Source organism: Euphorbia lathyris, chromosome 9, assembly GCF_963576675.1.
Source record: "Euphorbia lathyris chromosome 9, ddEupLath1.1, whole genome shotgun sequence".
In the NCBI taxonomy this organism is placed as follows: Eukaryota; Viridiplantae; Streptophyta; class Magnoliopsida; order Malpighiales; family Euphorbiaceae; genus Euphorbia; species Euphorbia lathyris.
Genome location: NC_088918.1, coordinates 39,880,177 through 39,894,042, shown reverse-complemented (window position 1 = coordinate 39,894,042; position 13,866 = coordinate 39,880,177). Strand labels below are relative to the sequence as shown.

General features: G+C 36.7%; 1 protein-coding gene across 1 annotated transcript; it reads left to right on the top strand.

The window, feature by feature from the left end:
• The first annotated feature begins 7,165 nt into the window (after window positions 1-7,165).
• LOC136206569 (syntaxin-22) lies at window positions 7,166-11,072 on the top strand. Its single transcript, XM_065997664.1, has 7 exons — window positions 7,166-7,521; window positions 7,690-7,783; window positions 8,399-8,538; window positions 9,085-9,159; window positions 9,488-9,645; window positions 9,754-9,854; window positions 10,715-11,072. The coding sequence occupies exons 1-7, from the start codon at window positions 7,343-7,345 to the stop codon at window positions 10,778-10,780; spliced, it is 813 nt and encodes a 270-aa protein (XP_065853736.1). The 5' UTR covers window positions 7,166-7,342; the 3' UTR covers window positions 10,781-11,072.
• The last annotated feature ends 2,794 nt before the right edge of the window (window positions 11,073-13,866 follow it).

Here is a 13,866-nt window from a genome sequence, read left to right as displayed (position 1 = left end):
TGTTTTACCCTCGTATATTTTACATCCAGTAGCATCAAATATAACTTTTCTCCCATTGTCACATAGCTGAGCTACGCTGAGTAAGTTATATTTGAGTCCGCTGACTAGGGAGACAGATTCAATAGTAGGATTACCTCCGATGGATCCTGACCCTACTATCTTACCCTTCTTGTTGTCTCCAAAACTTACACTTCCTCCTCGTTTACACTCAAACGTGATGAACTGAGTTTCATCACCAGTCATATGCCTTGAGCATGCGCTGTCAATATACCACATCTTTGACTTCTCGGCACATCTCAGGCTTACCTGCATTGTAACTAGTTACTTTTAGGTACCCAATTCTTTTTGGGTCCTTGCTTGTTAGGTGCAACAGGTAAAGCATCATATTTTATTTTATGGCGACATACATGGACAGTATGGCCATTCTTTCCACAGAAGTCACAGCTGACCTTCTGTTTAGGATGTTTCACTGACTTGTCAGCACCCCAGTGCTGAGCGTGCCAGCACACCTTAGTGGTGTGTCCTATCTTCCCATAAAAGTCACACTGGACTTTTCGCAGGGGATTCCATCTCTGCTGAGTACCTTGGTACTGAGTTCTCAGAGGAATGTTTATTTTATTTGGAACCTTTAGTTGGTTCTGGATAGTTGTGACGTCCTTTCTCAGTTTCTTTGAAACTGATTGGACTTCAGAGACAGACTTATGTATGATCTTCATGTTATCATGCAGAGTTGAATTGTCCTGAAGAAGGAATCTGAGGTCACTCAGTTTGACCTCTTCCACTTCGTCACAGCGCCTGCTGAGTGCTCTAACTTTCTTATTACACTTCTTGACAAGTGTGTAGAGATCACTCAGGGCATTAACCATATCGTTTCTGAGCTGGGGAAGAGTAATTACCTCATTTGATTGCTCTTCGTCATCTGATGCAATGGATAGGTCATCATGCTCAGAGACGCACGGCTCAACAAGTTCGTCAGCCATGAAGCATATCTTCACTGACTCGGTGGCCTCAGTTTCTGTAGATGAAGACTCATCACTGTCGCTCCATGTAGCCACCATTGCCTTTTTGTCGCTCTTCTTATCTTTCCTTAGTGTGGGGCAGCTTGACTTAATATGGCCAGTTTGATGGCACTCAAAGCATGTAATGGGCTTTGAGCTTTCCTTTTTGTATTTGCTGTCGCTTGAGTCAGCTTTATACTTATCAAACTTTCTGTAAGGCTTCTTAGAGTATTTGTCATTTTTCTTGAATAGCCTCTTCATCTTCCTTGTGAACATAGCCATCTCCTCATCATTAGTTGAGCTCCCGTTAGTGGAGTCAGCTTTCATGATAAGGGATTTCTGCTTCTTGTCTTCAGATTTTTCCTTCACCTCAAAGTTTTTCATGGATATCTCATGGGTCAGCAACGAACCGATGAGTTCGTCATATTTGTAGGTGGTTAAATCCTGAGCTTCCTCAACATTTGTCTTCTTTGCTTGCCAGTCTTTAGGAAGACTCCTGAGTATCTTTTTGACTTGTTCTTCCTCAGTGAAGATTTTCCCAAGTCTCTTGAGCTCATTAATGATGTTGGTAAACCTTGCATTCATGTCTGAAATGCCCTCATCATTGTTCATATCGAACAGCTCGTACAGTCTCATCTGTTGATTCACCTTGGACTCCTTTACTTTATTGGTTCCCTCGTAGGTGACTTCCAGCTTTTTCCAGATCTCTTGCACCGACTCACAACCTGAGATTTTATTATATTCTGCAGCATCGAGCGCACAGTGAAGTATATTGATAGACGAAGCGTGATTTTGAAGCTTCTTAAGATCATCCTCTGTCCATTTGGCCTCAGCTTTTACAACTGTTAGGCCAGCCACAACTTCGACAGGTACAAATGGGCCTTGAACTATAGATAGCCAGGCACTCATGTTTGTAGCCTGAATGAAGTTTTTCATCCTATTCTTCCAGAAGGTATAGTTAGACCCGAAGAATAGGGGAGGCCAAGTGATGGACAGCCCCTCAGGCAGTATCTGAGTTGTTTGGTTTCCTGGGAGAAACCGAGTACTGTTTTCACCCATGGTAGGGATCAGCTTAAGGTTTTTAGACCTTTTACAGAGAGCTTTTAGGCTTTGATACCACTTGTTGGTCCCTTGTAAGGTTGCAAGTATAGTTCCAAGGGGGGGGGGTTAGGAACTATTTAAACTTTTTTCGCAATTAGGGCAGACTTCTTTTTCTAAGGAAAAAGGTTTTAACAGCGGCGCTGAGTAAACAGCAAGATACTGGCTTAGTCAACTGGTGACTAGGTCAGTTTCTTAGCTTGAGTCAGGAGATAGCACTTAGAGTCTATTCCTGAGCTCAGATGTTCAACACGCACAACTCAACTTGACCTCTTTACTTGGTCAGTTTTTGGTTATTTTAAGCAAGCAGTATATATAAGGAGTTAAAGGTAAGAAATACTTTACTCAGCAGATTTATCCAGGTTCGGCTTCTTCTAAGCCTACGTCCTGTCCCCGGAACACGTTCCGAGATTTCGAATCCTCTACTGAGCTCTTTAAATGTAGAGCCTCAAACCTTTTACAATCTTAGCAACTGAGTATAACAAGAGTACCTTCCTCTATACCTCTACTCAATTCTAATCTCACGCTGAGTACTATAACCGAGTACTCAGCCTCTCATTTCTATCTCTAGAAATGATAAGTGTTTGTCCTATACAATGATTTGCTAAGACACTTTAGACGATTGAAATAATCACTCTAGACTTTTACACAAATATATGAAATGTAGTGTAAGATTTGCTTTGCTTCTTTGCTTGCAGAACTTGTGTAGGAATTTGGTTAGCGTAATGGCTTGATCAAGTTCTGTTGTTGAATGAAGCTTCTGATGGCACTATTTATAGAGACGTCTGGGCATCGGTCATTTCGAATTTTGAAATAACCGTTGGAGGGAAACGGCTTCCTGTCGTTGTCATCCTGACTTGCTCAGAGCTCTCGGCCAATCAGATTTGTGTATCTTTTGTCCTCGGTCAGCTCAGCAGACTGTCTCTCCTTTTATGGTAAAGTCAACTAGACAGCATACTGTGTCGTCTGAACTTTACCCAAAGTAGAAATACTTTGTCTGGAAGTTTTCATTAGCCAGCTGCTGTCTTGTACGCTTTATGTAAGAGATATGGAGTCCTAATTGGAATAAGACCGGTCTTTTATACTCCATGCTGTTGGTCCCTTATAAGGTTGCAAGTATAGTTCCAATGGGGGGGGGGTTAGGAACTATTTAAACTTTTTTCGCAATTAGGGCAGACTTCTTTTTCTAAGGAAAATGGTTTTAACAGCGGCGCTGAGTAAACAGCAAGATACTGGCTTAGTCAACTGGTGACTAGGTCAGTTTCTTAGCTTGAGTCAGGAGATAGCACTTAGAGTCTATTCCTGAGCTCAGATGTTCAACACGCACAACTCAACTTGACCTCTTTACTTGGTCAGTTTTTGGTTATTTTAAGTAAGCAGTATATATAAGGAGTTAAAGGTAAGAAATACTTTACTTAGCAGATTTATCCAGGTTCGGCTTCTTCTAAGCCTACGTCTTGTCCCCGGAACACGTTCCGAGATTTCGAATCCTCTAATGAGCTCTTTAAAGGTAGAGCCTCAAACCTTTTACAATCTTAGCAACTGAGTATAACAAGAGTACCTTCCTCTATACCTCTACTCAATTCTAATCTCACGCTGAGTACTATAACCGAGTACTCAGCCTCTCCTTTCTATCTCTAGAAATGATAAGTGTTTGTCCTATACAATGATTTGCTAAGACACTTTAGACGATTGAAATAATCACTCTAGACTTTTACACAAATATATGAAATGTAGTGTAAGATTTGCTTTGCTTCTTTGCTTGCAGAACTTGTGTAGGAATTTGGTCAGCGTAATGGCTTGATCAAGTTCTATTGTTGAATGAAGCTTCCGATGGCACTATTTATAGAGACGTTTGGGCATCGGTCATTTCGAATTTCGAAATAACCGTTGGAGGGAAACGGCTTCCTGTCGTTGTCATCCTGACTTGCTCAGAGCTCTCGGCCAATCAGATTTGTGTATCTTCTGTCCTCGGTCAGCTCAGCAGACTGTCTCTCCTTTTATGGTAAAGTCAACTAGACAGCATACTGTGTCGTCTGAACTTTACCCAAAGTAGAAATACTTTGTCTGAAAGTTTTCATTAGCCAGCTGCTGTCTTGTACGCTTTGTCGAGTCTACTCAGCAGCTTCATCTTGAAGTTGTTCCCGAAGGTCTTCTAGATCCTTCTCTTGCTGAGTTGCGTTTTGTCCAAAGCGACAACGTTTCAACAAACGCGGGCCGAGTTGCATTGAGTTGTTTGACTTGGGCCTTGACTTTCGTATTGGACTTGAGCCTTTTAATTCTTGTGTCTTATAAACAATTTTAACTCAACATTGAACAAACACATTAGTATAATAAATCAAAGCATTTAAACTTAGTGTGTTTAGAATATGTATTTCAATTATACTTAAACAATTTTATCAAATCAAAATTATGTGGAAAGGTGTTTCAACACATGCTAAGGATAAAATCCTAAAGAGGATAAAATCCTTTAATACAGAAGTGATTACATCGTTCATAGAATGCTAATCAGAATATGATTAAAATATCCTAAACAAAATGGAAGAGTTTTCAAGGACTTAGTAAATACATCTGGAATGACTAAGAAGATGCGATAAAACACGTTACTCAAGCCTAACAAATATTTCTGGATGTTTTATAAAGAAAAACCTCTGATTTGGAGACACTCAAACCAATCTTCAATTAACATATATTAACTTTTAATTTTTGTTCTAAACAAAGTTAGTTTTTCAAATTTGTCACGAAGGTGTGGCTCCAAAGGCAAAGAATCACAGTAAAATTCTTTTAAATGTTAAATAGCTGGTTAGTGTTGGAAATGTTATGATTGCTCTCGAATAGGTGTGAATACAGTTTGGTACAATTTAGAGATTTGAAAATCTCCAGAATTGTATGTACTAAAGACAACAGTACAATTCGGTTCGGTTCTAATGAAAAAGTCAACGGTTCAATCCGGTTTTGAATCTTTTTTTGTGAGATATTCGGTCCGGTTCTAGAATCTCCAACATGTTTACTCAGTAACATTAGGGATTTAAAAATCTTCAGAATTGTATCTAATTAAGTCAACGGTACAATAGTTCAGTCTTATAAAAAAGTCAATAATTCAATTCAATTTTGAATCTTTTATTTCGGATATTCGGTCCGATTCAAGAATCTCGAAGATCCATACTCAGCCTTAGCTGGGGGATCTCTCATGTTAACACCTTCATCAATTTGGAAAGTGGGTTACTAAACCCAGCCACTAATTTATACTTCTAGCCCCTGGAATAGACCGAACTACCCTTTGCACTAAATTTGAAAAAACTCAAAACCTCTCAAGAACCCTATACGATTTTTGCTCAAATCCAGACAAATTAGTGAACTGAATCATGGATGGTGATACAAACCGTAAAGGAAAAGCTAAAATGGTAAGATTTACCGTTTTATTTCGTTGATTTTTAGATCGAATTGAATCTGTTGGTTGTTTGAAAAAAATCGCCGGAAACGCAGTCGGACGTATGAGAATCACGCCCGATCTGCAGTTCGGGCGTATGAGTATCACGCCCGACCAGTGGTGCGGGCGCGATAGCCACATGCCCGTACCAGTGGTAGGGCGTGATACTCATACACCCGAACCACTGATATGGCATGATGTTTATACGCCCGCCCAGTGGTTCGGGCGTGATTCCCTTACGCCCCACGTTGTTTTTTTATAAAAAAATATATTATTTAACATTTTAGTTATTTAGTGTAATTTTATAATTTTAGTATAAATTTAGTATAGTTTTAGCATGATTTTTATAATTTTATTGATTTAGGGTAATTTTATAAATTTAGGTATATTTTAGTATAATTTATTATAAATTGAGTATAACTTTAGTATAATTTATCATAATTTTATTAATTTAGTGTAATTTATTATTATCATTTATATTAATTTAGTAGTATTTTAGCATAATTTTATAAATTTAGTATAATTTACATTATTTACAATTTTATTAATTTAGTGTAATTTTTTTTTTTGTAGACGGAGCGGCCTACTAAGGATGGGAAATCCATCCCGTCATCTGCTCGTCGTCTAGATATGGACGACGAGGATGATACACCACGGCATACGAGATTGCGTGGTATTGATATATCTGGTCGTAGGCGGAGAGGGGCTGCGACGGAGCAGGTGAGGAGGGGGCCGATTGCGGATCAGCCCAATATTCATGGATCAGAGGGGGCGACTGATTTTGAGGATAGAGAGCCTGATAGCGATTCTTTTCAGGACTACCTAGATGTGGCAGCCCAGGCAGTGCGACAGTCTGCAGTTGCACATGATCGCGAGGTTGAGGAGAGCGATGAGCAGCTGACCCCGGGGAGACAGCCGACCCACCGATCTGACGAGGATGTTCCACGCGTTAAGAGGGAGATGGATGAGTTTATGGATGCGTGGCGTCGGGCGAGTTGAATTTTTGTTGTAGAAATTCATACATTTTAACACTTTTTGTTGTATATATTATATTTACTCTTTTACGTTTATAAATGTTTATGTTTATTAATGTTTATTTTAATTTTTATGTTTTTAAATTTTATTTGTTACGTACAATTCTATAGTTACGGGCTTAACGGCCTATTTACGGGTTTCACGGCCTATTTACGGGTTTAACGGCCTATTTACGGGTTTAACGAACTATTTACGGGGTTAAAAAGCTAATTTTTTTTGCCAATCCGACACGCGGGCGTGTGGATATCACGCCTCACCGCGTGGTCGGACGTGATAGACAACTGCCCGACCTTGCGGTGAGACGTGGGGCTATCACGTCCGACCATGCGGTGAGGCGTGTGTATATCACGTCCGACCACGCGGTGAGGCGTGATATCCACACACCCGCTTATCGGATTGACAAAAAAATTAGAAATTCCCCTCCCAAAACCCATAAAAGGACATTTTTGTCCTTTTACAAGACTATGGGTAGGAATTTGGGGTTGGATTTAACAACACCTTTTGAAGACAACACACACCTCTCATGTTAACTCCAAAATCTAAAACTCAATGGGGCCCAGCAAGAAGCTTCTTCCTCATTTTGACTTGGACGGTACACCAACAGCTACATCTTCAACCAAACTTCCATTCCAATTCCTCTTCTTGTCTCTCTCTCCCTCTGCATCACCAATTTTATCTTACCTTGTCCACTTACTAATTCTACCAACGAACAACAAAAATCCTTAATTTCAATTTTCACATACACAATTACTTGTTTCTTTAACCGCAATCATCGCCAGCCATGAGCTTTCAAGATCTTGAGGCTGGAAGGCCTTTCCTTCAAAAGAAGCCGCCAATTCGAGATCCTTCTCAAGCTGTTGCCGCTGGTATTTTCCAAATCAACACCGCCGTTTACTCCTTCAACCGTCTCGTCAATTCCCTCGGAACTCCCAAAGACACCCTCGATATGAGGGATAAGTTGTTAAGTATTCCAATCATTATTATATAACTACTCTACTTTTCTATGTTGCAATTGCTTCTTCTTCTTCTGCTGCTGCTGCTGTTGTTTCTTGTGCTATAATTGGAGTGCGAGTGCCTGCTGACTTTTACCCACTTTGCTCCTTACACGGCCTTCACTTCATTTTGCAGACATAAGACTAGACAACGTATTGGTGATCTGGTCAAAGATACTTCTGCCAAGCTTAGGGAAGCCAGTGAAACCGATCATTATGAAGAAGTTAGCGTAAGTGCTTGCTTCTATATTCTGTACCATTCTAACACTTTGATTTATTGGGAATATGTTCTAGATATTAATTAGTTGAGTGATTAGCCTAGCTGCTAGAAAACTTTACACAATTTAGGTTAAAATGGTTTGTCTAATATACATATACTGCAATTTTTATTTTTTCACTTAAAACACCCTGAATTTTCCATTGTTTTGTCTGATTATTATCTTCTTTTTCCTGGTGGCCTGACTGGAAATTCTATTTCCTAACCTTTGGCATTGGACATTTGAAAGTATGGGTTTTGTTGTACCTACAGAAACATTTAGAACTATGGCATGATCAGGGTTCAGTATTTCTCTTTCAATTCAGAACTCATTTTTAGGATGACTCGTTGAATGTAGACTGGGATAAGATTATTTCTCCCCGTTTGTTTATTACTTTTATTACTTTTAGTAAGTTCAGGTCTTTCTGAAAGCCAGTTCCTTCCTGTTTGCTGCTTCTAGATATTGCATTCTCTCTTGCCAATAACATCCTGAAGGAAAGATCTTTCTATATATGTTCATTGTGGTTGTCAAAGGTAGTGGGGGTTGGATAGATTCTAAGGTATTGAAAATTTCTTCCCTTGGCTGCAGCCTGCCAAAAAGATCAATGATGCTAAACTTGCAAAGGAGTTCAGGGCAGCTCTTAATGAATTTCAGAAGGCCCAAAGGCTTGCTGCTGAGAGGGAAACAACCTATGCTCCTTTTATTCCCAAAGAAGTTCTTCCATCCAGGTAACTGTTGCCATATACTATACTGTACCTTAACTATGTGTTTGCTGAATTTGGTCAGTTATTATGTACCTTTATTTGTGTAGTCTTTGCATAATGCCCGAGTAAATGGTACCATATAGGATTATACTAACACTTGCCACATTGAGAAGGCAATCACTGAATGAAGAAGCTAGGTTCTTAGTTCTGGACCTCAAAGCTCGTCAAAGATATACCAATTGACCTAAACCTAAGCGATACCAATGACCAATCATTGTTTTTTGAACTGGTAGCTCATGTTTTTTTGCAGTTCTGCAATAAGAAATTGTTGTCAAATTTTGGTATTGTAGAAAAGCCTTTTTCTGTTGCATTAATCAGTGACATGCAGCACAAAAGCTGGGAATTCGTTATGGCCCTTGGATCTGGGGTCTGCGGGTATTACTGGATTTAACTGTACACTTGATTAAAAGCTTTGCCAGAACTAATATATTGTCAAAAAAAAAAAAAAAAAAAATTCAATCCGTGATTTCATCTGATTATTAAGCTAATATCGGGGAAAATGTTGTGCAGCTATGATACCCATGATCCTGATGTAAGATCATCTAAAAGTTCTCTGCAACAATCTCTTCTTCTAGAATCTAGAAGGTGAGAATTTTCTATTGTCCTTTATTTCCTGCTAACTTGCAAATTGCTTCTCTATGGTAGCTTCCAATGGATTGTTAGCATTTATTCTTGTTGCATGGAGTGGATGTTAAATGTGTTACTCATTCGATGTTGTGGAATGGTAGTGTAAGTGTTAAACGATGTGAACTAGCTACTGATGTAACATGAATACTTTTTTCCCCTTTTTCTTTGGAGAAGGGTTTCACATATATGCTTATTTCAAAAGTGAAATTTCCATTCCAGAGTAAATAAAAATAACCATTAGGACTTGGACTGGCTACAATAGTTTCAATTGTCTGTTTTTATGCAGACAAGAAGTTGTATTTGTGGACAATGAAATTGCATTCAATGAAGCTATTATTGAAGAAAGAGATCAGGGGATTAAAGAAGTTCAACAACAAATTAATGAAGTTAATGAAATTTTCAAAGACTTAGCTGTCTTGGTACATGAGCAAGGCGTAATGATTGGTAAGATGAATCTTTATGTCCACATAGCATAATGTCAAAATTTCTACCTCTTGGGTTTCTTAAAATGTGTTCCCTTTTGCACACAATCTAAAAGAGTTCACATTGCAGATGATATTGGTTCAAACGTTGAGCACTCCCATGCTGCAACTGCTCAAGGTACAACCCATCTTGCAAAAGCTTCCAAGATCCAAAAATCGAGTTCATCCCTGGTAAAGTTTGATTACTGCAATACTTGTTTGGTTTAATTTCTCTCCATTATGAAATGATAGTGGAGACATATGCTGATGCTTAAATTTAGTTGTGCTTGTTGGGATTGACAGTAAGTTATATTTAAAACTTAAAAGGCGTTTCTTAAATGAATTTGAATTGAACTAAAGGGATAAATGTGATGTGGAAACCAATGGATTTTACTTGTTCCATTTAAATTGTATTTCTTTTTTTCCTCTTCAATGCCTTTGATTTTTGTTTATAGATACTACCACGAGTTGTGATAGGTTTAGCTTGCTTTCTTCACAGTTTTTGTTTAGATTAACTTTGGTGTCTAAGATGTTTCAACCTTCTGGAAGCTTCAAAAGTTTAAAAGTGAAGCCCTAACGTATGTGCTCATGTTGAAAAAATTAACTCAATGAGGGAATATAACATGGCCAAGTTCTGAATATCATATTTTGATATGAACTTAACTAGATGATTGAATTTTGTTATTGATTACTGCTTCCATACTGATAGAAACAGGAAAGCAGATAAGAGAAAAATAGACTATTTGATTAAGAAACTCTTTGAAAATTAAAGAAAGGAACAAGATAGTATTGAGCTGAGATGAACTCAACCCAGCAGGAATTTAGAATTCCCTCTTTACTGAAATAACCAGGTTCCCATTGATTTTCATATTATCCTTATTCCTGTTAGCCCATTCTCTATCACATATTCTGTTGACCTGTTCATGGGCATTTGGTTCACATACATAACTGATCATGTTTTGGGATGTACTTTGTCTCTACTTTACTTGTGGTGTTGGATTATGGAAAAAAGGAATTGACATAGAATCTCTCTGATGCTGATGCTGATGCAGATGTGTTTGCTCCTTGTGATATTTGGGATCATTCTGCTGATTGTCATTATAGTAGTTGTGGCTTGAGCACAAAAATTGGTGTTGTGTTGTGACATGATCTATGTGACTGAGGTCAAATTGACATGGGCCGAGCTGTATTGTATATTTTTACTCTCCCAGAAAAGGCGTTTTGATACAATCATTGATGTACAGCTTTTAATGTTGCCAACTCTTATTATAACATGATTCAAAGTAAAGTGTTATGAAATTATTCTATTCAATGTAATAAATCTGTTTATGAAATTATGCCACTCTCTTTCTCAACACTATGTAGTATGTGGATTCTTGTTTCTCTTGTATATATGCGTTGTTTTGTTGATGATACTTTAGGAAATGTTACTTCTTTTGTGGCTCAATTACACTGGTAGTTACTCAAGTGAAGTCTGACCTTAGTTTTAAAAAGGTTATTTAACTCCATTTTGTTTTAATAATCATTGAACTTTCCTTTTTTTTAAATATTTATTTTCATTTTTAATTTTATTAGTTGTCACGTGGTTTTCATGTGACTGTTATGTTATATGTAAAATAGCTATTTCCAACATGGTCATCACGCCACTTGGGTAAAATGTTCATTGGGTCACTTAGATAGTGACAGTGGTACTACAATATTTTCTAACTCAATCAAATCACCAAAATAACAAATTTAAATGTTAATAAAGTCACTATGGTAAGGTTGATGATCTGAACCGTCAAAAAGCTGACATGGTTATCATGTCAATAATATTTCATAATAGGCTTGAAGTATGTTGTTGTGTGGCAGCCACATATCGATTTTTTTTAATGTTCTGACTGTGTTATGTATTATGTATCCCAAATTGATCTAATTAATTTTTATTATTTTTATTTTTAATTGTTACATGACAATATGCGTAAGACATTGTGAGGTGTTGATATGAAAGCCACAACAACTACTTTCCTTACGGTTGGCATATTGATTTTATTGACGCTAATTTGCTACTTCAGTGATTTATTAGGTAAAAAAAAATATACTTGTAATGATCCAAACGAGTAAATCATACATAATTCGTTAACCAGTCAAAATGAATGGAATGAGCTATGCAAAGAAGTCACGGAATTTTGTTCAACAAATGTAATTTTTGTGCCTAATATGAAAGATATAATCTCAGGTCGTGCTAATCCTTGATGATGAAATAATATAAAAAATATTGAAATTATTCTAGAGATATATTTTTTTCATTTCATATAATGATAGGAAAAATATTCGATAACGCTTACTTTCCTTTATTTGTCAAATAATTATCAATGTATTGCTCAAGAAATGGGTAATCATTTCAATGAGTCAAATTTAGAGTACTTGTGTCTTGTGTGCATAGCATGCACACAAGTACTCTAAATTTGATAAGTTTGATCATGTTGCTTTTGATAAATTTGATTTGTGTTGATTTAATTTAATATGATCTTGAACTCTACATTTCTGAAATAAGATCGTAAGGTATATTCTCTAATCTTCAAAATATTGGAGCTTTTGCAAAGAAGATGATTCTTAGTATTTATTAAATTGGTTTTGATCTTACTTGTTGCATGAGCTGCTCTTGAATGATTTTTCGCCGAAATAAAATTTATCAAGACCGATTTACACAACACGATAAGAGACAACTTTCTCACAAATTGTTTGGTGTATTACATCAAGAAATAGGCTTTTCTAAGTATTAAAGATGAAATCATTGTGTAATATTTTCAAAATATGACATCTCGAAGGTTTAAACTGTTACATGTTAGGAATTCTCTTTTTTACAAGTACCTCTGTCACTAACAAAAGTTAATTGACTTACTACAACCACTGGTGAAGAAATACTATTTATTAACAATTTAGAAATTGGATTTACATTTTATTTTTTTTTTTATTTTTTTTTAATGTGCAAGTTTTTTTTTAAAATTTTTTGCCTATATGTAGTAGAGCTCCTAAACTTTATAGATTGACATAGTAATTGGGATTATTTTCAAATTGATGTGGCCAAGTGTTCTGGGAGATAGTAGGGTAAGTAAAATTTTGTATGAAAAAGTTGACAAGTGTTTAGCAAAAATATAATAAAAGCTCTAAATGTTAAGAAATAAAAAATATACAATATTAGGTTATATTGAAAGTTATGACTATTTTTGTGAAAAAAATGACAACTATTTTTTTCAAAAGTCACAAATCGTAGCTTTTTCTGAAATCAACTTTCTCAGCTTTTAAAGAAAATAGTTGTGAATTTACCAAACGTTATTTTTAGGTGGAACAGCTGCATTTAAGGTCTGAAAAAGCAACACCACCAGACCTTAGAAATAGCAACTTAAAAACCATTGGCAATGGAAATATTATTTCTGGGATAAATGATATGTTATCAGGAGCATTTATGAACCCTGCAAGAACACTTGGTCTTGCAATTGTACGGTAGAAGTGGAAGGAACCATTGGATTGGACAAATTTGGAGATGCAAGGAAATCTTCCGTAGTCCAATAACCAGTAAAAAAAAAAAACCCCACCTATCAATCTATTGATCCCTGAAACTTGAACAAAATTTTGTTCAAGATACATTGACTAGCCCATTCTTATATACTCATGCTATCTGTGTTTGCATTTGTGTTAGGTGACAAAAATAAATACGGGTGGCAATGAGAGCGGGAATGTTATCCTTACTTAGCTCCCAACACTTACAGGAACAGATTCGAAAAATCCTATTAATGAGAATTGTTTGGCCTCTATCTCCATCCGTCGTGAATGCCCACAAGTGAAAGGAAATTTCCATCTCGAAAAGAAAATAAATTGGCCTGTGGCTATGTAATATTGGTTACTATACATATTTTTCTTTAGGGAGTACTTGAGACTAAAGTTTCGAAATGGGATCAACATCTCTTAATTCAATGTTGACTTTATGATACAAATGTTCACTCCTGCAATGCAAATTTATGTTGGCTTCTATGATACAGGTCACTTGTATACAAATGTTCAACAACATTAAAATATAAACTATTTGTTATTTGCAAGTAAAAGATAATTCAGAATCACATTGAAGGGAAAGGGAAAAAACTAAACAAGTTGTCCCTAGTTTCATTTCAATTGCCTAAAAGGAAAAAACTAAGCAAATTTATCCTCTTACCTCCAACCCCAT

What these genes read in the sequence shown, in the direction of transcription:
- LOC136206569 (XM_065997664.1), top strand. Translation starts at nt 7,343, where the DNA reads ATGAGCTTTCAAGATCTTGAGGCTGGAAGGCCTTTCCTTCAAAAGAAG. An exon ending in AAAGAAGTTCTTCCATCCAG is followed by an intron (nt 8,539 to 9,084) that starts GTAACTGTTGCC and finishes AATGTTGTGCAG; the next exon opens with CTATGATACCCATGATCCTG. An exon ending in CTTCTTCTAGAATCTAGAAG is followed by an intron (nt 9,160 to 9,487) that starts GTGAGAATTTTC and finishes GTTTTTATGCAG; the next exon opens with ACAAGAAGTTGTATTTGTGG.